The sequence below is a fragment of the Danio rerio genome, chromosome 20, assembly GCF_049306965.1.
Source record: "Danio rerio strain Tuebingen ecotype United States chromosome 20, GRCz12tu, whole genome shotgun sequence".
NCBI classification, from domain to species: domain Eukaryota; kingdom Metazoa; phylum Chordata; class Actinopteri; order Cypriniformes; family Danionidae; genus Danio; species Danio rerio.
Window position 1 is genome coordinate 49,896,195 of NC_133195.1, and position 24,431 is coordinate 49,920,625.

Sequence of the window (24,431 nt, forward strand, 5' to 3'; positions counted from 1 at the left end):
GGAGGTGAAAGGAATAGCACAGATTACTCTAGAATATGTGAGTCTGTTGCACGTTGTTGATCGTGAGTTCATATGTCTGCATTCCGATGTAAGGGATGAAATTTACCATGACCAGGAGTGGAAATATTTTGTAAGTGATAAAGAGCAACAGATGTTCATTTTGTCGGTGGAATAATATTCTGAGGTTTTGATTGCATTTTAGGTTAGCCATTTAAACCTCTATTTCTGTCTGACTACTACATCCACCAGATGTTTCAGATCCTATAAATAACACTGTCTTTTACCTTATTAAACTGATTGGACTTGCATTTTTCCTTAAAATTATTATTAAATCTTGAAAAGGTCCCATAAACCTAGATAACAAAGTGTTGGAATAAACCAGCACTGTTTAAACTATAGTTGTCGGAAATTCAAGATCAACCTAAAGGCTTCGCTTTAATACTTGTTTAAGCTTCTGTTCTCTACAAAAAAAAATAAAAAATCTTCAGCTACATGTTAGCAATGAGTTATAAACTAGCAAAGAGCTAAAACAACATGAAAATGTCAGTAACAAGACAGCGACAGCATGCTATTTATGTTAGCAATTACATTAGCATTGCAACAGGAACATGCTATTAGCTTGCTATACATGTCAGCAACATACTATCTGTCTGTCTGTCTGTCTGTCTGTCTGTCTGTCTATTTATGTCTGTCTGTGTCACTATGTCCGTCTGTCTATCTATCTATCTATCTATCTATCTATCTATCTATCTATCTATCTATCTATCTATCTATCTATCTATCTATCTATCTATCTATATCTATCTATCTATCTATCTCTTTGTCTGTCTGTCTGTCTGTCTGTCTGTCTGTCTGTCTATCTATCTATCTATCTATCTATCTATCTATCTCTTTGTCTGTCTGTCTGTCTGTCTTTCTATCGGTCTGACTATATTTAAATATATCTGTCTGTCTATCTATCTATATGCATTCCGATGTAAGGGATGAAATTTACCATGCCCAGGAAGGGAAATATTTTGTAAGTGATAAAGAGCAACAGATGTTCATTTTGTCGGTGGAATAATATTCTGAGGTTTTGATTGCATTTTAGGTTAGCCATTTAAACCTCTATTTCTGTCTGACTACTACATCCACCAGATGTTTCAGATCCTATAAATAACACTGGCTTTTACCTTATTGAACTGATTTGACTTGAATTTTTCCTTAAAAATTATTTTCCTTAAAAAAATATTGATTATTAAATCTTGAAAAGGTCCCATAAACCTACCCTAGATAACAAAGTGTTTTAATAAACCAGCACTGTTCAAACTATAATTGTCGGAAATTCAAGATCAACCTAAAGGCTTCGCTTTAATACTTGTTTAAGCTTCTGTTCTCTACAAAACAAATCTTTAGCTACATGTTAGCAATGAGTTATAAACATGCTAGCAAAGAGCTAAAACAACATGAAAATGTCAGTAACAAGCTAGACAGCGACAGCATGCTATTTATGTTAGCAATTACATTAGCATTACAACAGGAACATGCTATTAGCTTGCTATACATGTCAGCAACATACTATCTGTCTGTCTGTCTGTCTGTCAGTCTATGTCTGTTTATATCTGTCTGTCTGTCTGTCTGTCTGTCTGTCTGTCTCTATCTATCTATCTATCTATCTATCTATCTATCTATCTATCTATCTATCTATCTATCTGTCTGTCTGTCTGTCTGTCTGTCTGTCTGTCTGTCTGTCTGTCTGTCTGTCTGTCTGTCTGTCTCTATCTGTCTGTCTGTCTGTCTGTCTGACTATCTATCTTTTAAAATATTTTATATATGTCTGTATTTTAAGTTATGATATTAGTTTTTCTCCATTGGTTTCTCTCATTTCTTGAAACAGAATTTACATTCTCAAAATTCAAAGATCATTTGGCAAAACAGTGTTACAGTTCAGCACAACGCTATAGCTCACTTGCAAAAGCTCATACCTTTCCCAAAACAGTTTACTCATGTGTCAAAACTAAAATTCCTTCTCATTTAAACAGTCAGTGCCCCCAAAATGCTTCATCCCTTTAGTTTTGTGTAAGCACTGCAATTCAAAATGTTTAGATGTTTTGTCATTATGGCAAAGGACCACTAAAATATCCCTCATGTCCACCTTACAGTCCTAGTCCTTCATTGACAATGGTTACTATAGTGTTTTTGTCTAGCTAACAGAATACAATTGTGTATACAACTGAAAAAAAAAAGAAATAGGATTTTAGGATAAGAGTAGCCTCCAATGTTTGACGTCACACATTGCACTCAAACTGCCAAGGAAATGAAACTCCTTTTTTATTGTAATGATCAACCACACACAAAGTAACTTCCATAGATCAGAGCAATAAGATTAAATTGCTGTAATAAATTGTAATCAAATTATCCAAGGATTCACCTACTGTATGGTATTCATGATATTATGGTCTTGACTAATTTTGACAATTGAACAGACCAATATGCATGTGATGACTTGTACAATGAAATGACGGTGACACATTTTGGAGAGAACAACCATCAGACTGAGAATCAACAATCAGTTTAGATCAACAAGATCTATTCACTTGGAAATTGTGCTGAATGTCGGCTATCTATCTTTTTTCTCAGTGGCTTTGGTGCATTTCTCACAACACTATTTACATTTGCACAACAGGGCATGCATTTCTCTAAACAATTAGTCATTTGTGCTCATCAGAGTAGCAGTTTCTCATTCCTTCCAACAAATTGCAGATGCTTTTGAAAATGCATTACAGTTTTTCTAGTTTGCTTTGACCTGGTTAAAGAAACTAGGTTCCTCTTCATTTTCATTATCACTATCCCAGCAGAGCAGAGGACCGGTCTTGCAAATGTGTAAACCCTTTCTCATTGGGATGACACATTTTCCCCACCATTTTTCCAAACAGTTAACACGGATGTCATTCAAGCAGTCCAAACTCCATTGTTTTAGTTTTGGTAACCAAACAGAATCCATCTATTCCTAACTATTAAAAACTACCAACATCAGTATGAAATCACTGAAGCACCGGTTTGACACTCCTTCACACAAATCTTCAATTAGCCATCATTCTGCAAACCTTATATAAACGATGAAAGGTTCTGTGCCAGCATTGATGGAGGAGGTCAATATGGCTAAGTCCTATACTCCCAATAGTTTTGACTGTATATTAGTTTACATGTGTTTTCTCTAATATTTACAGTATTTTATTACTTTTGTCTGTTTTTTATATACAGTATTTCAGTTTTCAGCCACAGTTTGAAAAATGTCATGAATTCAATATATATTCAATCAAAGCACATCTTATTATTGATCCAATTCTTTGCAAAAAGGCGAATTTGACAGCCCAAATAGAGACAACAAATGCCATTGGCTATAAGCTACAATGGCAAGCAATGGTGGTGCATTTTGAGTTCTGTATTTTGTATTTTGTTGTGCATTGTGCAATGATTAATTGAAAGAGCTCATATACTTGTTTGCAAGTTGTGTTATTTGAAGGTAAAACTAGCTTTTGTTGCATATGTTAAATGTTTTGACATGATATGTGCCTTTTGCAAGCAAAATGTGTCATTTTGACCATGAGTGCCGCAGTTTAGGCCTGTGTGTTAACTGTTTTGAAAATGTGGAGTTTCAGTTGACAACTGCATCCAAGCAATCGAGAAAAACTGTAATTGCTTTCATACAACTCTCTGCTATTTATAACATTATCATTTGCTTATGTCATGTCAGTCAAAATTAACTAGACTTATGAATGCTGAATAGTCATTCCATATAAAACTAAAAGTCCTCATTTCATTACTTCAGTCATAACATACAAAAGTGTTGTCAAAATCTGTCAAGCAAATTTTATTTAAAAAATTAAATTTTAATTTTTCTAAAAATGTCTTCAAAATTGAACAGTTTCATGAATGATTTACAGACCTGTGTATGTATGTTGGTTTAGTACCAATATATACTGCAATATATATTTACTGTTGTGCCCAGCTTTACCCAAAGGAAGCTTATGTTTGTTGTAAATAAGGGTGTGTTTATTCTTTTGCACAATGCTGTGAATAAATTAGAATTGCAAAGAGCAAATGCAGTAAAAATGTGAAACATACATATTCAGTGTCTTGTACTCAGATACCTCACTAAATGCAGTGATGTCTAACTTTGCTGTGGTTTTCAAATGGCTGTGCAAATAGTATACAGTGCTGTCTTGTGCATTTTCAGGAATTGTCACCAACAACTGACTTTTTTGCATTGATAAAATGTCCAGAGTAAAGTGTCATAATGAAAACATGACTAAGCCACTTGACTATTTTGTTTGTAAACAATGGTGTCAGGACTTTTCATTTTGATAATACTGACACTTTGATTGACATCAATACTTGCTTTTGTGGAATGAGCTCTCCATTTTGAGCAAGTGACGTGCTTTTGCAGGTTTTCAGCTAGGTTTTGCAGTTTGTACTAACTGTTTTGAGAAATGCATTAACTGTTGTGCAGAAATGCACTGGTGTTGTGAGAAACGCACCAAAGCCACTGAGAAAAACTGTAATCATTTGCAAAGATGTACTAGGACATTTGCAATTCGATTAAATGAATGAGAAAATCAATTCTGTTATGAACAATTGCCAAGTGGTTTGGAGGTTTGTCCTTGTTGTTTTGAGAATGTAATTACTGTTTTAAGAAATGAGCGAAACAAATGCAGAAAAAATGTAAGAGCTTTAATTAACAGATACGTTTAATTAATTTGAGACTTGAGTTAAAACAATTACATAAGTACATAGTTTTACGACAAAACATCATAATGTTTAATGTTAGGGGCAGCATGGTGGCTCAGTGCTTAACACTGTCACCTCACAGTAAGAAGGTCGCTGGTTCGAGTCCCGGTTGGACCTGTTGACATTTCTGTGTGGAGTTTGCATGTTCTCCCATGTTGCCGTGGTTTTCCTCCGGGTGCTTCGGTTTCCCTTACAGTGCAAAGCGCTATAGGTGAGTCTAATAAACTAAAGTGGCTGTAGTGTACAGTATGAGTGTGTTAAAGAGCGAGTGTGGATGTTTCCCAGTACTGGGTTGCAGCTGGTAGGGCATCCACTGCGTAAAACATATGCTGGATAAGTTGGCGGTTCATACTGCTGTGGCGACCCCTAATAAATAAAGGGACTTAGCCGAAGGAAAATGAACGAATGAATGATTGTTTGCATTTTACTATTGCACTCTTTGTCATTCAAAGAGTTCATTCGGGTTCTCCAGTTTCACCCACAAGTGCAAAGACATGCGGTAGAGGTGAATTGGGTAGTGTATGTGTGCGAATAAGTGTGTATGGATGTTTCCCAGTGATGGGTTGCAGCTGGAAAGACATCCACTGCGTAAAACATGCGGGATAAGTTGGCGGTTCATTCCACTGTGGCGACCCCGGATTAATAAAGGGACTAAGCTGAAATGAATGAATGAATGAATGAATAATTGTGTCTCTGATATTCCAATAAAGTATGGAAATCTTATTTATTCAGCTTTCAGATGATGCAAAAATCTCAATTTCATTAACAAGAAACAGCAGGGTCACAAATACCCCTGTAAAATAAAGAAGCAAAATTGAATCTAATATTATTTAAATTTGCATTATATTTTACTAATATATTTTCTTACAATATTTCTGTAATAGTTTCTTTTACTGACACAATACTAATGACCTGTATTTATACAGAGATTAAATGGTCATAGCAGATCAGCTAAGAAGTCAAAAACAAGCCTTTCAGGACATTATCATGCAATTATTCACAGACAAATGCGATATATATTTACTGCATAGAGTTGACTAGTGTTAAATTACTAAGGCATTTCCTTATTATCTATAACCAGTATTGGAGATCCTCTACCAGCTGTACGGATTTATTGTGAACAGTCTCTGCTCATGCCTCCGTCAAACAATTTTCCAGCAGACGAGGTAGAAAATGGCGTCAATCCAGCAGTGAGGGAGCTGTGCATTATGGTCTATCTTTAGCCTGGATTCTCTCTGCCTTTTTTTCCTTCCCTTTTTCTCCTGCTTTTTTACGCTGCCTGTCTGTTTCCTCCCCTGGGCTGCAGCATCGACGCAGGTCGGCGTCACCGTGTGCTAATTTTACTGCTGTTGATGCTGATGGTGAAAGCAGCGCACCTGCTATTTCTGTCTCTGCCTCTCTCTAGGGTCCGCCAATTGTATTAATAGACAGGGAATTATTACGTACTACGTGATTTTTACGTCAGGGACACTCTCTCACTGAGTGCCGGTGTCTGCTGTTAGAGATATAAAGCGCTAGTTTTGAGCATCGATGTTAAAAAAGCAATTTATTTGGAAACACTTCACAAAGAAGTTCCATTAGTTCATGTTAGATTTGCGTAGATGTGCGTTTACTAACACGAGCAAACAATGATAACACAAGTTTATTTTTTCCGCACTTTTCATACATATTTTAATTAAAAGGGTTTTATATGAACCAGATTTAAAGAATCATGAAATAATTACACATAAACACTTACCGGCCTCTTTATTAGGTACACCTTACTAGTACGGGTGGACCCACTTTTGCCTTCAGAACGACCTTAATCCTTCGTGGCAAAGATTCAACAAGATACTGGTAATATTCCTCAGAGATTTTCCTTCATATTGACATGATAGCATCACGCAGTTGCTGCAGATTTGTCGGCTGCACATCCATGATGAGAAACTCCTGTTCCATTTGAGTACAGTGAACTCATTGTCATGTTCAAGAAATCAGTCTGAGATGGTTTGTGCTTTATGAACTGTATTTCCTGTTCTTAGCTGACAGGTGTGGTCTTCTGCTGCTGTAGACCATCCTCCTCAAGGTTGGACGTGTTGTGCAGACAGAGATGCTCTTCTGCAGACCTCGGCTGTAACAAGTGGTCCATTGAGTTACTGTTGACTTACTATTAGCTGGAACCAGTCTGGCCATTCTCATTTGACCTCTGGCATAAACAAGGTATTTGCTACCACAGAACTGCCGCTCACTGGATGTTTTCTCTTTTTCAAACCATTCTCAGTAAGCTCTAAAGATGGCTGTGCGTGAAAATCCCAGTAGATCATCAGTTTCTGAAATACTCAGATCAGCCCGTCTGGCACCAACAACCATGCCACATTCAAAGTGACTTAAATCACCTTTCTTCTCCATTCTGATGCTCAGTTTGAACTGCAGCAGATCGTCTTGACCGTGTCTACATGCCTAAATGCATTGAGTTGTTGCAATGTGATTGACTGATTAGAAATTTGTATTAATGAGCAGTTGAACGGGTGTACCTAATAAAGTGGCCGGTGAGTGTAAGTGTAATAAAACAACAAAGCATTAAAATTATTCAAAGCAGATTAAAACAGGTTTAAACGGATTATAAAAAAAAGAAGAAAGAAAGAAGAAAGAAAGAAATAAGAAAGAAAGTAAGAAAAAAGAAAGACAGAAAGAAAGAAGAAAGAAAGAAATAAGAAGAAAGAAAAAAGAAAGAAAGAAAGAAAGAAATATGAAGAAAGAAAAAAGAAAGAAAGAAAGAAAGAAATATGAAGAAAGAAAAAAGAAAGAAAGAAAGAAAGAAATATGAAGAAAGAAAAAAGAAAGAAAGAAAAAAGTAAGAATGTAAGTAAAGAAAGAAAGAAAGAAAGAAATATGAAAGAAAGTAAGAAAAAAGAAAGAAAGAAATAAGAAGAAAGAAAATAGTAAGAAAGTAAGTAAAGAAAGAAAGAAGAAAGAAAGAAATTAACAAACAAAGACAGAAAGAAATTAGACACACAGACAGAAAGAAAGAAAGATAGTGGGATCTGTCGGATGTACCACAGTGCTCTTGTCATAAAAATGTGACGTTTATTTATCATTTATTACAAAATTTTATTGATTTTTGTTAATGTTAGTTAATGAAACTAAAGTTGCTCATGTTAACTCTCTGTGCATTATCTAGTGTTAACAAGCACAATTTTGCATTTTAATAATGCATGAGTTGAACTATAATTAATAAATACTGTTCATATTAGTGAATATATACACTTACATTAACTTGTTAAAAAGTAACCTTTCTATTTAATCTTTTGCAGTTGCTTTTATCTCTCCATTCAATCCTATGCAATTAAAAGTATGATTTTAATATCTGCATTAAGAGCCAAATCAGCATTAAAAGCACGTGAAAAAGGAGGAACATCGTCACATTCTTGAGGTTTAACTTAGTATGCAATCGAGATAAGCGTGAATGAGGAAGGAAGTGAGGGCAGGATTGCGTCACAGTCTATTACGCACATAAACAACATCATTTCCTCTGTCATGTCTGTAGATAAAGTACGTCTCACGTATCGGGATGAAGTGGAGAATGTAACTTCACATTTTCTTTTAGGGCTTCTTTTATAAATTAATTTGATGTTTAATGTGTATACTTAATCAGAGATCATGAACTTGATCGTCTAATCAGTTTAAAGGTTAACAGGAAAAATATTAGGGTGTGGTTTGAAGAATTCAGATCATTACAAGGCCAAAATATGACTATAAAAAGATTGTGAAACGCAGACGTCTGACACATTAGCTACTGTTTAATCTTTAGGGACGGTGTGACTTATGAATGTTTTTTAAAGTCCATTTTGGCTGCATTTATTTAATCAGAAATAACTATTATTATTTATTTACCAAACAACTTAAAAAATAGGTGTTTTCAATATCTATTTTTAATATATATATATATATATATATATATATGTGGGTATATATATATATATATATATATATATATATATATATATATATATATATATATATATTTATATATTTATTTATTTATTCATTTATAAAACAGTTCTGTCTGGTTCTCGAATCTGATTGGCTGATAGCCGTGATATATTTAAGTAATATCAGCACCCCGTACAGCCTTTTTACCCTTTGTGTATTACTCCGCCCACATACAGCCAGCAAAAAGCAGACACTACAGATCCCAAGTTGAAAAGATGCACGCTCAGCTGTTCAACTGTCAGCTTATAATTTGAATCCAATGCGGAAGAAAGTAGTTCCTCATACCAAAGGGTTTTTGAGACTCTCCAAGTTTGATTTTGTTTTTATATACACAATATTGCCGTCAAACTGTTGTATAAACACAATATCACACTTGTAGCAGTGCGAAATAGCTGTATATCGGCACTGGTTAGGACACTAAGGCGCACGCCTCCTACTAGTGCCGATATACAGCCATATCGCACTGCTACTCGTGTGATATTGCTCATTTATATATATATATATATATATATATATATATATATATATATATATATATATATATATATATATATATATATATATATATATATGCATTTTTTCAGAAATCTTTACTGAGCCTTTTTTTTTTAAATGTACTTTACTGTCACTTATGATCAGCTAATCTATCCTCTCTGGATTTAGATATTATTTCATTAATACCTTAGCAATTTAACACCAATTCCCTCTATTAACTACTGTCTTATTACCTGTTTATTATTAAAATATGGACTCTTTGTTAGAGCTTATAAAGTATGAGCTTATTCTACATCCATTTACCCCATACCTAAACCCAACTACTATTTTACTAACTAATAATAAGCAGCTAATTAGTACTTTATTGAGCTAAATGTCTTAGCCATCGCTTTACAAAGAAATCTTACCGAGCTGAATTCTGTAGATCAGTGTTTCTCAACCACCAGCTCTATGTCTCCTTAACCAAACACACCTAATTCAGACCATTAGCAGAGACTGAAAGACCTGTGATGGGTGTGACAGCTAAAGGAGACAGTAAAGTCTACATTGGATATGTGGCCGGCTGGAGGTGCGATATGCACATCAATATAGCAGCGTTTTTTAATGACACTCTATAACAATAATTAATATCTTTACAGTACTGTGATTGTTAGGTTTGGTTGGGGGTGGGTATTAAAAAATAAAATGTATTGGGTAATTTAATAGATAGCTTTCCCAGGAATGGGTTGCAGCTGGAAGGGCATTCGCTGCATAAAAACGTGCTGGATAAGTTGGCGGTTCATTCCGCTGTGGCGACCCCAAATTAATAAAGGGGCTAAGCCGACAAGAAAATGAATGAATTATTTTAACAGATAGCATAAGTAATACTCCATACATCGACTGTTTTTACATTACTGTGATAGTTGGGGTGGGGGAAGCCGTTAATAGAATACAATTAATAGGAAATTTAATAAATAATATAAATCTCGCTAACATCCGGCCGCAACCATATGTGATCTATAGATGATTAACCATGTGGATGGACGATAACAGCCTTCTCAGTCTACTTAGTTAACTTCCATCCTCAACCGTATTTGATCTAGCAACAAATGTGCAGTGTTGGTTGTCCTTCAGGAACATGGTTGGGAAACACTGCTGTAAACTGTATTTTCAAGCCACACAATAAGCTCGCATTCACACAAATCTTTTAGTTTATACATTTAATATTTATTGTGTCTAGTTTTTTTTGTTTGTTTTTTGCAAACAATTCGCAAGTTCACATTTCAGTACAAAAATAAAAACTCCATAAATTAAAAGAGAGACTACGTTTTCACAGAAAACTTCATACTTGGACGTCAGACCATTTAATGCAATGGTTAGGCAGCACACATTTGAGTAAACAACATTCACACGTTCAGAAATCAACCGTTAAACGGCCGAAAAAAAATAACATGATAGTTCTCTATTGCTCAGAACACACTAAATACAACAAATCTAGCACCGGTAAACTCAGAAAAATAACTATATTAGGTTAACTCAACACTAACCAGATCATTAATGCAAATAAAATCAGTTGATCCATGCTTATCTTGCTACATGTGGCAGGCATGTATGGTTCAGATAAATATAGGAAGCAATATCCATTGCTTTAGAGTCACTTCCATAGCCCTGCAATGCCATTCGAAATCAAGTCACAGATATAAATACTAATAGTCTTTAGTGGAATCTCAAAGAGTGAGGAGGGTTGGGGAATTCAAGGAGTCGGACGACTGATCGTTGCTGCTGCTGCCCCTGCGATGCACTGATGTCGGGAAGACGTCGTTTTCTGGGTAGGTGAACATGAAGGAAGACGTGTAGGTGGTGCAGGCTGGAGTGCAGGTGACGACGGGTGTGCAAAGCGGCTCCAGGTCAGTGTTAGCCGGCGTGTAGAGCGGCTCCCAGTCTTGAGTGTACAGAGAGTTGGACAGGTCCATGTCTGGAACCGAGCGAGCCGTTTCCAGCTCCGCTTTAGCCAGGAGCTCCAGAGACTCCTCTAGAGTGGGCTCCAGATCAGAGATCTTCACTGTGGTGGAGCTGAAGCTGTCGGTGGAGGCCGTGCTGGAGAACAGCAGGCTGCTGGAAGAGGTCGTGATTGATGTGTTTGGTGTGGAAGAGACCACTGAGGTAGTGACGATCTCTGGGACTGAGATGGAGCCCATGGGAGAGGAGGACGGCTCTGGGAAGCTGGCGTCGGCCGGGATCTTGCAGATGGGTTTGTGTGCGGCGAGGATGAACTCTAACCTCTCTTTTTCTTTGAGCAGGTTGGCGATGTCGTTCTGCAGGGCGGATTTTTCATCCTCAAGCTGGTCAGTTTCCTGTTGTGGAACATCAAAGGGTTAGTTTAATGATGTCATGGATGGAACGAGCTAGAATGGGATTTGGAGGGAAAATGCAGAATACTTACAGCTTGCAGTGTATCGGTGAGTTCACGTCGACGGTTGCGGCATTTCGCAGCAGCCATCTTGTTTCGTTCACGACGTACTCTTTTCTTCTCTTCTTCTTCTGGAGAAAGCTGCAGAAGCACAAAAATAAGGGTGTTTTAGCATTGGCAAATTAACATTCAAAATGTAGATTGTCAGTTGTTTGTCAGTTGATTTTAAAACAAAAGTTAATTGCAAATTATTTACCTGTTCAGATCTGCTTCTCTTGTTGGAGGTCTTTGCTCCAGTAACCCTCATTTTGGGGTAAGAGCTCGGGTTGTAGGATTGAGCTGCGCCGTTGGAGGGCGCCACAGAGGAGATCATGGGCTGGACCATCCACTGCAAGTCCGGGCATGAAGAGATCGCCGTGACAGTTGGCACGAAAGAGGCACTTGAGACACTCAGATCCGTGAACTCCTGAAATATAGAATATGAAATCGTTTATTATATGATAAACAATATATTTTGATTAGTCACAAAACTAATATATATACAATTTATTTGTTTATATTACTGTTTATGGGGTTTCATTCAGATTATAACATAATACAGAACATAATATACTTTAAAAACATAAATAAACTGACTTAAATCATGATTTATCTGAAATGATCATTCTAAATATATTGCTGTCATGTAAATACCTGAGTCTGGTTGAGCGGGTAATACCCGACGCTGTCGCCGCTCGGTGAAGCCGTGCTGCACCGGGAAGACGCGTCGCAGTCGGCGTTAAGGCTGGTAAACATCATCCTGTCAAAAGTCGAAAAGCACGAGCTATCCAGCGCTAATATATCCAGAAAGTTAAAAACGCTCCGGTCTTGTATTTCCTTGCTCGTCTGCTGCTCTTTTCTCTGTTTTGGTATCCAAAGTTTGACTGCCGCTCCACAGCGCTCGCGGGGTTTATATCCAGATCTGTGCCTGACGTCAAAGGGAGGGGCGTGGCCATGTGCGTTCAGTGTTTGCATAGAAACGTTAAAAACACGTCTTCGCGAGCGCATTTTACTGAATACATTATCGAAACATTAATAATGCAAGAATACACGCTTAATACGTAAGATTTTATCTTTAAAAACATTCGCATGTTGTTATTTCTGGGTGAAACGGAGTGAAAGAGACGATGTTCCGTAGCAGGGTATCCCAAGACGTCATTTAACTTATATGGAAAACATCCTGAAGAGGCGGAGTGCTTATGGGAAATACTCTGTGCAAGTGAGCAGCATTATGTAAAGATAGTTCGAGAAGATTTCAATGTTTTACAAGTAAATAAATAAATAAAAACAGCATTTAACAGAATATACTTATTATATCAGCTCTAAATGTATTTTTATTATAGTTTATGAACTTGATTTAATGACTTTATATTATTTTCTTGACACAATCATTTGATCAAAATTGAATATGTCTTTTTAAGTACATATCACGTCCATGCTGTGTTTACATGGCACCTGTTGTCCTAGATTTCATCATTTCTGTGCAGAAGTATTCAAAGTCTTTCATGCCCCGGGCTGTGTTCGTACCTTTGGGTGTATAAAGGGCGTGTCGACTCATAAACCACGTATTTCCAGTGTGAACTGCCTTCACACGGTTAACGAGGGATTCCTTTGTAACAAAATGCTGAGCTCATTTATTTCCTCAGCCTATTGCATCACAGTAAATAATAATAATGCAAGATTTGTAGTAGTCTAAATGTGTTAAATCTGCTATATTCAATACATTTTTCAATATATACGTTATAGTATATTTAATAAAATATATGAATCACTATATTATGTATTAAAATCATCTACATCAGTTCAATCATGTTTATTTAGGGACCATTTTTGTATTGCTCATCATTAATTGTCCGTATTTATACGTTTATCATGTATAAAAGTCTTCGTTTATTACTTGTCTGCCGTTGGCTACGGGCAAACATGAGGTTTGTTATTGATTAACAAGCGAAAACAGCTCTATCAGCGTTCCCATGTGACGTCACTGATCCACTTCTCTGCTCGTGTTTTGTTTGATCTTCCGCGTTGTCTAAGCGACGCCCCTCCCACTGTCGTCACTGCAACACGAGCCTGTGCAAATGAACTCTGAAGTTTCACCTTTCAGCAGCGAGAGTCTGCTTTGTGTATTGCCGGTAAATAAACACGCCGCTTTGATTGTGTATACTTTACGGGTAGCAAAAAACTAAATTGCAACGTTTTATAGTCGAAAATAGTTTTGGTATAAACACAATAAATGCTTTTGACTTCCACATCCGACACCTTTAACCCTTTTCTAGATGTTTAACATGAAATGTTTGTCTGTAAATGTGAAGAATTTACACTGCGCCAGTTCTCTAGTTCATTTAGCATTTGCTTGTTCTCAAGGTCACGAGTCTACAATGCTTAGACGTATTCTTAAATGCTGATGTATTTACACACATCCAGTTTTAATAAGCAATTTATAAGGTTTAGTCACCTTACATAAGCATAGTAACACAACTGTGTGATTATCGAATAGTAGGTGACATTTTGTTAAAGCTATAGCATTTACAATATGTGCGAGATAAAAGTTTAGAAAGCTGGAAATGTCCCTGAAGAATTTAAACATTATTATTATTATTATTATTATTATTATTATTATTATTATTATTATTATTATTATTAATTATATATTATTATTAGATTTGTAATTTCTTAAATTTTTATTCAATTATAATTGGAATAAAGTATTTTATCATTGAAAAATACTAGTTTAATTATACATGTGACATGTGAACAAAAGGATTGTGGACAGGTAAATACAGCCATCCTTATGAAAATAAAATTAAAATACACATTTTTAAATTTATAATATATTATTATAATTTTTTTTGTAAATACATTTTTATTATTTATCATTTAAATAAAGTATTTTATAATTGAAAATACTAGTTTAATTAAAAAAAATTTTAAACAAAAATACATATATGTTGGTACATGTGAACATTGTGGATGGGTATATACATCCTCATGAGAAAATGAAATGAAAATGCAAATTTTTAAATTTAACATTATTAATACATATTATTATTATTAAAAAATATTTATAATTAAAAAATATTTTAAGATTGAAAATACTACTTTAAATAAAACATTTTTTAACAAAAAATGTGATGGTACATGTGAACATAAGCAAAGGATTGTGGACAGGTAGATACAGCCATCCTCATGAAAATGAAATTAAAATACCAACTTTTAACTGTTAAATTATTATTATACTGTTATCAAATGTTTATGTATTTTATTTTTTGTTATTTATAATCTAAGTATTTTATAATTTAAAAATACTAGTTTAATTAAACTTTATTTTATTTTAAACAAAAATATATATGTATGTTGGTACATGTGAACATAAGCAAAGGATTGTTGAAAGGTAAATACAGGCATCCTTGTGGAAATGATTTTAAAATACTCATTTTTTAATTTAATATAATATTATCTTTTATATTTATTTCTAATTAATTATCGTAGGTGACATTTTGTTAAAGCTATAGCATGTACAATCTACATGATAAAAGTTTAGAAAGCTGGAAATGTCCTTGAAGAATTTAAACATGAAAGGATGATGTCATTATGAAATCATGCTTATATGTATGAAGCTTTAATCACATGAATGAGGTCAAGCCATGGAATCCTCATGAAAGTGAAAGGGAAATGTTGTGATTATTAAACTAATTAAAAAAATAAAATACTTTTATAATAATAATTCACATAATATTGGAAGTGCACTGTTAAAAAATGCACTGTAAAAAGCCCAAAGTTGACTCATCTTAATATTTTAAGCCAAATAACTTCAACCCAACTCAACTTTCAAGTCAGTTATTTCACATGACTGTATTTAAGTTGAGTACAATCCAAAATGTCCTGACGTTTGTTGCCTTAAATTTTTAAGTTGAGTCAACTTATGCTTTTTAAAGTGCAGCTTTCCACACAATTCATGCATGTTAATCCAACACAAATAGATCAAGTTTAAGTGCACTGAACACAAAACAATTAAGTTGTCCAAAAATATCTCAAGAGTTTTGTTGTTTCAGCACATTTTAAATAAATATATTTTGAACAAACCTCAAAAAATATATTAGTTTTTTTAATGGTAGGTTTTCTGTTGATCGATGTTTTTACATATGAACATAAGCAAAGGATTGTGGACAGGTAAATACGGGGATCCTCATGAAAATAAGATTAAAATACAAGTTTTTTTATTTAATAAAATTATAATATTTACTTTTATATTTATTTCTGATTAATTATCATAGGTGACATTTTGTCAAAGCTGTAGTGTGTACAATGTGTACAGGAGATAAGGGGCTAAGTTTAAAAAGCTGGAAATGTCCTTGAAGAATTTGAACATGAAAGGATGATGTCATTATGACATCATGCTTTTATGTATGAAGCTTTGAACACATGATTGCAGACAAGCCATGGAATCCTTCATGAAAATGAAAGGGAAATGTTGTAATTATTAAAATAATTTTTAAAAATAAAAAACTTTTTATAATATTAATTGCTATACCTGGTGTTGCATTGCACTTGGAAGGGCATCCGTTGTTTGAAACATATGCTGGATTAGCGGTTCATTCTGCTAATAAAGGGACTAAGCCAAAAAGAAAATAAATGAATGAGTAACATTTGACATAATACTGGAAGTACACTGTGAAATGCACGGTTTTGCACAATTCATCCATGTTATCCCAACACAAATCGATTAAGTTGGAAAATTTAAGTGCATTGAACATAAAACAATTAAGTTGAGAACAAATCTCAAGAGTTCTGTTGTTTCAGCTCAGTCTAAATAAGTCGTTGAACAGTGTAAATCTAAGTTGATGCATCTCTTTAAGACAGGATGCGGGAATTGTGTTCTTAATCAGGTGGAAAGGATTCTGAATGATCCAACTTAGATTGCATATTATGAAATGCTTCCCTCTCAACCGATATAAGAAATCCTTTGTACCTGTTTCAGTGGGTTTATTTAACAAGAATTGATCTTTATTAGGATTAAAATTATTGTAGCTACTGTATTTTGTATTGTTTTTAACGTTTGTTTTTATGGAATATCTGCAGCAATATGGTGATGCTCAACAAATTCCCTGTTAAAGACAATAAAGTTTACTACTACTAAAAACAGCAAAAAAAAAAAAAAATAAATAAATAAATTATATATATATATATATATATATATATATATATATATATATATATATATATATATATATATATATATATATATATATAATTTTTAATGGCCGGTTTTCAGTTGATAAATGTTGTGTTTTTACATATAAACATATCCAAAAGATTTCAAATGTAACATTATTATTATTATTATTATATTTATTATTAACTTTTTTATTTGTTTATAATTGAAAAAATAGTAGTTTAAATAACATTTTTTAACAAAGAAAAATGTTATGTGAGCATAAGCAAAAGCTTGAGGGCATGTAAATACAGCCATCTTCGTGAAAATGAAATTATATACTCATTTTTAAATTTAATATTATCAATATTAACTTTTGTATTTATTTCTAATTGATTATTTAACAAAAATCAATGGTAACAAGCTTTGTTTGTTATATGATGCTGTTTTTACAGAAATGACCCTTCATGCTGCCCTGTTCCCTTCACGAGGATCACAGATCAGAAGCCAGAGGCGGCTCTGCCGGGAAACACTTGGACTGTGGACAGAAGGGAGGCCCCTCATCACACGCCCTCGTCTGAAAGCAGGATTACCTCATCTGAGCTATGAATAGAGATTTTCACACAGGTTTATGAAGCACAACAACAGCGTTTTCTTCCAGTCCAAGTGCGAATTAAAACATATCACAGCCCTTTAATGTGTGTGTGTGTGTGCGTGTGTGTGTGCGTGCAGACCTATAACATCACAGACAGAACAATGGTTAATTCCTGACCCCAGATTGTTTTGAAATCTCCTACTTTCATTTAGAAGAACTAAAAACACACACAGAGATTATTTTGGGTACTTGGCGGTGATGTCGTCATAAGAATGTCATTGAATTAAGTGTGATATGATAAAAATAGGCTGTGCCGCAGTAGCGCTCTGCAGCTAGAGGCTCCAAACCGGACGTGCCTTATATGGGCAAGACATGCGGCTCGCTGATTGGCTGCTCGCATTAGCGACAGGGTTGTTGCTGGAGCGCTCTGAGTGGGAGATCCATCATTATAATTGACAAAGGATACGAAAAATCACAGTTTTTAATAGAAAGGGCGCGGTGGACGAATCAAAGCGGCTATTTCATTGTTTATAACCTGACATCTCATTGAAGGGCGCTTTATTGCATTGTGATGATGATGATGCGCATTGCATTGCATTGATTGTGCGACTTGAGAGGACATCGAAATGCAAATAAGCGATATCAGACGTGTAGATCTCGGTAATATGCATAAATCATACCCTCACAGAGACAGGCTGCAAACAAGGCACGTAAAATGACGTATGGTGTTCATTCATGTGAAAGCTGCAGCGTTTGGATCCACTAAAATAAACATTTAAATACATCATATGCTTTATATAAGCGCATTATAAGCTGTATTAAACCAAGCATCGTGTTGTGTTGTTGAAATCTTGTGACTGCCGTCATTATTTATCTGGCTCGTGCTTAACCGTCCCCCCCTCCGGGAGCAGTGGTACAGTCTCACAGATTTCATTCATAAAAATCTGCCTCACTATAAAGAGAAGAAGCGCTGATGGCTGGTGCCTCCTAGCGTAGTAACCTCAGTCTAGAGATTTATTTTTTCCTGCCTTCCTCCAAAAGCCTGCATTTGTTGACATTGCTCATATATTAATTCGGTTTCCAGCATTTTCCTGGCGCGACCTACAGTAGCATTAGTGATGCCAAAAAACGCGAGTGTTTCTGCAGAACAGCTGCTGCACACATCAGCTGCTGGGATGAAGGATACGCAGGTACCACCAGACTGCACATTTACCTGGAATGGGGATTATTTCATTGAGCTGTGGGATTAGTGATGCATGTTGTCTAATATTTCTGTACAGTCAGACACATGTCAGTTGTGTTCATATGTAGTTTTGTTCTGAATGCTCATATGTGGTGGTGGTGGTGGTGGTGAACACATCTCTTCTCTTTCTCAGAAGGCAGGTGTTTTGAAGGATGCTGATGCTGCCTTTGTTCCTACGGTCACTGCTGTTGCTTCAGCTCCAGATCTCAAGTGGATGGTCCTGTCGACTGACATCTCTTCAGTGTCACCCTGCAGACAGCAGAAAACACAGAGCTCATCTCACTCCACAGATGCCAAAGCTGCTCGAAAGACCTTCACTGGCAGGAGAAAGGGGGCAAAGGATCAGGTAAACACTTACTTCATCGGATGATTTATGTATATATATATACAAGGCAGAATTATTAGCCCCCCCTGAATTATTAGACCGCTTGTTTATTTTTTTCCCCAATTTCTGTTTAATAGAAAGCAGATTTTTTTTTTAAACACATTTCTAAGCATAATAGTTTTAATAACTCATTTCTAATAACTGATTTATTTTATCTTTGTCATGATGACAGTAAAAAATATTTGACAAGATATTTTTCACGACACTTCTATACAGCTTGAAGAGACATTTAAAGGTTTAACTAGGTTAATTAGGTTAACTAGGTAGGTTAGGGTAATTGGGTAAGTTATTGTATAACAATGGTTTGTTCTGTAGACTATCGAGGAAAAAAATAGCTTAAAGGAGCTAAAATTTTATTCCTAAAATGTTTTTTTTTTTTAATTAAAAGCTGCTTTTATTCTAGCCGAAATAAAACAAATAAGACTTTTTTCAGAAGAAAAAATATTATCAGACATACTTTGAAAATTTCCTTGCTCTGTTAAGAATCATTTGGGAAATATTTAAAAGAAGAAGAAAAAAAAAAACGAAGGGGGCTAATAATTCTGATTTCAGTGCTCAGCACTACACCCGTTTAAATTCATATTTTTAATAAGAAGCTCTACTCTATTATATTTGTGTATATACCTTAGATTAGTCAGCACTTAAGCTAAATCCGGAGCTATTCTAACAAAATAACTTACAATAAAGGTGCAAAAACTAGTACACACAAATTTATATGTTATAAAAAAATATTAAATATATATTTAAAAAGAGAAAAAATCAAGAGAAGCAAACTAAATTGAAGAATTTAGTTGAAATTTTGTCATTTGTAAATTTTTTTTGCAATAATTAGCTTGAATTTATTGTATTATCTTTCAATTTCTAAATATGTTTGATGACTAAAATATTATTTTAATATATATATATATATGTTTAATAAATCTGACCTGTTAAAAAGCACCAAAATACATTCACTGAGTAATGGATAAAAATATTAAAAATGGGCTGTACTCAACTATGCTGAGCACTGTATATATATATATATATATATATATAATTTTGTTTAATGTTAGAATGTCACATCTTAATGACTTAAAAAAAATCCTTTAATTGTATATTTACTTTGTACTTTGTAAATATACAATGAAATGTTCTTCATCTGGTATTACGCTGTATCAGCCACACTGTAAACTCAAGACTATGGGTGGTAGGGCTTTCTCATTAGAATCCGCATTAGGAATGCCGCTTCTCTGGACTGTTTAAAGAAACTTCTTAAGACTCAACTTTTTAGCGTTGCTTTTAACTTAGTATGATCATTTTGTTAACTTTTTTAAAACTGATGTCTCCCTTTGCATTGAACTTTGAGTGTCTTACATGAAGAGATGTTGTTTATGTTCACACAGCTACATTACATCGTAGCGGAGCGCCCCTTTAAATCACCCTTTTTTGTTGTTGATGTTGTTGAACACAAAAGATTTTCAAAACCTGTTACAATCCATAGTAGAGAAAACAAATATGTAAGTCAATGGTGACTGGTTTCTAACATTCTTTAAAATATCTGCTGTTTTCAACAGAGAGAAAAAAAAAAAAAACCCAACCTGACTCAAAATAATTAAGTGCTGAGTAAATAGACAGAATTTAGATTTTTAGGAAACTATTAAGAACCTTTAAGAACTTTTTGTTTTTACAAAACCTTTCCAATAGTATTTTTGGCAGAAAAAAAGCTTCTTCAGAATATTTATTTGTTCTTTAAACTAAGAAAAAAGGTTGTTTTAACTACACTCTAAAAAGTATTGTTTAAACAAAACAAAAAAAAATTAACGCAAGAGTTTGCATTAATATATTCAAGTTACGACACTATCAAACAAAGTGAGGTTCAGACAGCAAGCTTTATTATGTTAACCAAATCTTTTCCTCTTCAATCAGAGGCATTTTACATAGCAAAAAACTCAAACTTTTAAGTCGATTACTCTAAAAAATAAGTTGTTTCAATTAGATTTTTCAAATTAAAATTGAAAACAAATCCAGTGTTATGTACGTAGTTGCACGTTATCAAGTTTAGAACCTCAAATAAATAAAGTAGCTGAAATTGTAAATTTTTTGTTTGTTTTTAAATGTACTGTTCAGGCTTGTAAGAAATACATTTAACAACAACATTTTTGTTTTCCGGTAACTTTTATGTGTATTAAACCACAGGTTTTCATTGTTTTACAAAACAAAAACATGTAAAGTCCCATATTATCAGTTTAAAAAATAACAAAAAACATCAGTGTGTGGACTTAAAAATACGAAACTTCATTAGTGTGGAAAAATTAAGCTGACAACCCAATTTCTTTGGGTTGCTACGGGTTAAATATTGTTTTAAAGTAACTGACAGATATTTTTGCCTTTAAATTAGCTGCATTTTTAAATTGATGTAATTATCAATATTTTCCTGTTTTGAAAACTTATTCTGGAAATTTTAAAGTAGGCAAAGCAGCATTTTCTTCCCAATGTGGTGTATTTCTTTATTTCAGCTTTCTCCAGAGGAAGAGGAAAGAAAAAGAATCAGAAGGGAAAGAAATAAACTCGCAGCTGCCAAGTGTCGAAATCGTAGGCGAGATCTAACCAACAGCCTGCAAGCTGTAAGTGTACAAAAAGATAATCAGCAATTTCCTCCATCATAAAAGAAAACTTTGTGCATGACACGAAACTTAATAGTATATATTAGTATTATAGAATTGTACTATATAATTGTCATTGTATATACTGATGAAGTCAAAAATATTCGCCCTCCTGTGAAATTATTTGTCAATTATTTCCCAAAAAAATTTTTTTTCACAGTATTTCCTATAATATTTTGGGAATGTACAGAGCGGCTAATAATTCTGACTTCAACTGTATATATTAATCCACAATCCTTATCTGTCCAGGAAACCGACGGTCTGGAAGAAGACAAAGCGGCTCTGCAGTCTGAGATCGCCAGCCTGCTGAAGGAAAAAGAGCGACTGGAGCTCATCCTTTCAGCTCACAAACCACACTGTAAACTCACAGAGGAGACGGAGAATGAGGAACCAGCTCCAGCCCAGGAGGAGAAGACTCAAGCTGCCAGTGTGCCAGAGCAGGTGCCCGCCTCGCCCCCGCAGGCCGATCCCACCAGCGCTGCCATCTTCGGGGACTCAGACGTCCTGCTGTGCTCCAGTGCTGAACTGGGCGCTGCCGAGGTGGAGCCGTACATCGACATGAGGGATGTGTGCATGGAAGATATCAGCAGTGTTATAGACAGCGGCGATGACATGGATCTGTTAGTGCCGGATATCGACCTGAGCAGCTCTCTGGGTCTCAGCGAATGGGAAACGCTGTATATGTCGATGGGCGGCGGGCTGGAGCCTCTGAGCTCGCCCACATGCAGCCCCAGCACCGATGCTGTGCCCGTCTTCAACTTTACTGACGCAGATGCTGAGGATCATGATACCGGTAAAGAAGAGGGAAAATCAAACGCAGCCAAAGAAATGATGACGACTTTATGAAGGGTTCTGGAAAGCCACAGTGTAAAAATATAGATCTGTTAATTAGCAGTTTCCATATGTTGTGATTCAATTCAGTTCGTCTTTAATTATTTCTATAGCGCTTTAACAGTGTAGATTGTGTCAAAGCAGCTTACGAAGTTCAAGTAAATTTAAACTGCTCCAGTCCAGTTTTCAGAGTTCAGCTTAGCTCAGTTCAGTGTGGTTTAATTTCCACTGCTGAACACCAAAACACTGAAGAGCAAATCCATCGATGTCCACAAGTCCCAAAACAAGCAAGCCAGTGGTGACAAACATACTTCACCAATTTACGAAAGTGAAGGAAAAAAAACCTTGAGCAAAAACAGGCTTAGTTTGGTGCTCAATCAGTTCTCCTCAGGCCAGACTTCTTGTGCAGGGGTGCGTTTCCGAAAACCATCGTTAACCAACTAATGTCACAAGTTCCGTAGTTACAAACAGAGTTCGTTGATTTGCTGTTTTCCAAATTTATCGTTCCCAAAAACATTCGCAAACTACAGCTGCGTCCCTATATACACTATACACTATGCACTATGCACTTATGCACTTACACACTCAACAGGATAGTACATGTATGTAGTGTTGTCCCAAATGGCACACTAATGTGTTTTTACTAAACGGAAATTCAAACCGTTTCTCTGATGACGTTTGATGGTCGCCAAATCAGTGAAATAAACGACTGAATTATCAAATAATACCTGCCGTGAGTATAACCGCATTCACCATCGGGAGGTGCTATAATCACTCTCGTAGGAGAATTTTGCTTTCAACATCCAAAATAAATAAAGTTATCCAACATGTGCGTCCGATAGCTCCGCCCCTTCCGCTACGTGAGCAAACCTGCGGTCGTTGAGTGCGTGAAGTTTCCATCATTACACACTTCATTTTAGCGGCTAAATGAGTGCATCATCCGCGTAATTAAAGTGCTCTTATTATTTTTTAAGTTTTCAGTGTCAACGCACTACTTACACTATATATTTATACTACAAAATGGCGTAGAATAGTGCATAAGTATGCGATTTGGGACGCAGCTTACGTCAAAATCACGTTTGTTAAACACTGGAAACTACAACTCTGGCTGTGTTGTATTTCCACTTATTCCCCCTGTGCCCTATTCGTTTAGAACATTCTAACATTTATAGTTGGAATTATTAAAACAAACAAACATTAAAGTCATCTCTCTTAGGTGTAATTTGCTTTCAAAGTATTTTTACAGTTCAGTTTTAGCAATCTTCATGTTTACAATTGCGCTTGCGCCGCAGTGCACTTTGAAAACATTAGAACACGGCCGTGGCCAATGACGAAAGCTATAGATGACCTATTATTCATTCATTCATTTTCTTGTCGGCTTAGCCCCTTTATTAATCCGGGGTCGCCACAGCGGAATTAACTGCCAACTTATCCAGCAAGTTTTTACGCAGCGGATGCCCTTCCAGCCGCAACCCATCTCTGGGAAACATCCACACACACATTCACACACACTACGGACAATTTAGCCTACCCAATTTACCTGTAGCACATGTCTTTGGACTGTGGGGGAAACCGGAGCACCCGGAGGAAACCCACACGAACGCAGGGAGAACATGCAAACTCCACACAAACGCCAACTGAGCCAAGGCTCGAACCAGCGAACAAGCGACCTTCTTGATGGAGGCGACAGCACTACCTAATGCGCCACTGCTTCGCCCTGACCTATTATTTAAAAGCGGAATTTAGGCTATGTTACGTCTCCGAAGCTTTTAAAAACAAAAAACATATCACACGGTAATGCTTTTAATTTATAGTCGGTTGTTTATTAAGTATCTGTACTGTATATGACATGGGCCTGTTGGTTAGGACATTTCTGCGGTGGTTTGCAAGTGTCAAAGTGTAAAAGTAGACTTTTCTT

General features: G+C 35.4%; 2 protein-coding genes across 4 annotated transcripts; one reads left to right on the forward strand and one right to left on the reverse strand.

Moving 5' to 3' along the window:
* Positions 1-6: 6 nt before the first annotated feature.
* Positions 7-24,431, forward strand: si:ch211-153j24.3. 3 transcript variants are annotated; one of them, XM_073933713.1, is made up of 5 exons: positions 7-130; positions 17,273-17,444; positions 18,789-19,001; positions 21,536-21,643; positions 21,932-24,425. In XM_073933713.1, exons 3-5 carry the CDS (start codon positions 18,870-18,872, stop codon positions 22,526-22,528), a joined length of 837 nt encoding a protein of 278 aa, XP_073789814.1. In that variant the 5' UTR covers positions 7-130; positions 17,273-17,444; positions 18,789-18,869; the 3' UTR covers positions 22,529-24,425. The 3 variants fall into 3 exon arrangements, with proteins under 3 accessions (XP_073789814.1, XP_073789813.1, XP_692833.6); XM_073933712.1 differs by lacking the exon at positions 7-130 and adding an exon at positions 12,630-12,884; XM_687741.11 differs by lacking the exons at positions 7-130; positions 17,273-17,444 and adding an exon at positions 18,392-18,602 and having other exon boundaries at positions 21,932-24,431.
* Positions 10,422-12,535, reverse strand: fosab (v-fos FBJ murine osteosarcoma viral oncogene homolog Ab). The gene is made up of 4 exons (NM_205569.1): positions 12,320-12,535; positions 11,883-12,092; positions 11,660-11,767; positions 10,422-11,570 (listed from the first exon to the last, which is right to left on the reverse strand). The coding sequence occupies exons 1-4, from the start codon at positions 12,422-12,424 to the stop codon at positions 10,944-10,946; spliced, it is 1,050 nt and encodes a 349-aa protein (NP_991132.1). The 5' UTR covers positions 12,425-12,535; the 3' UTR covers positions 10,422-10,943.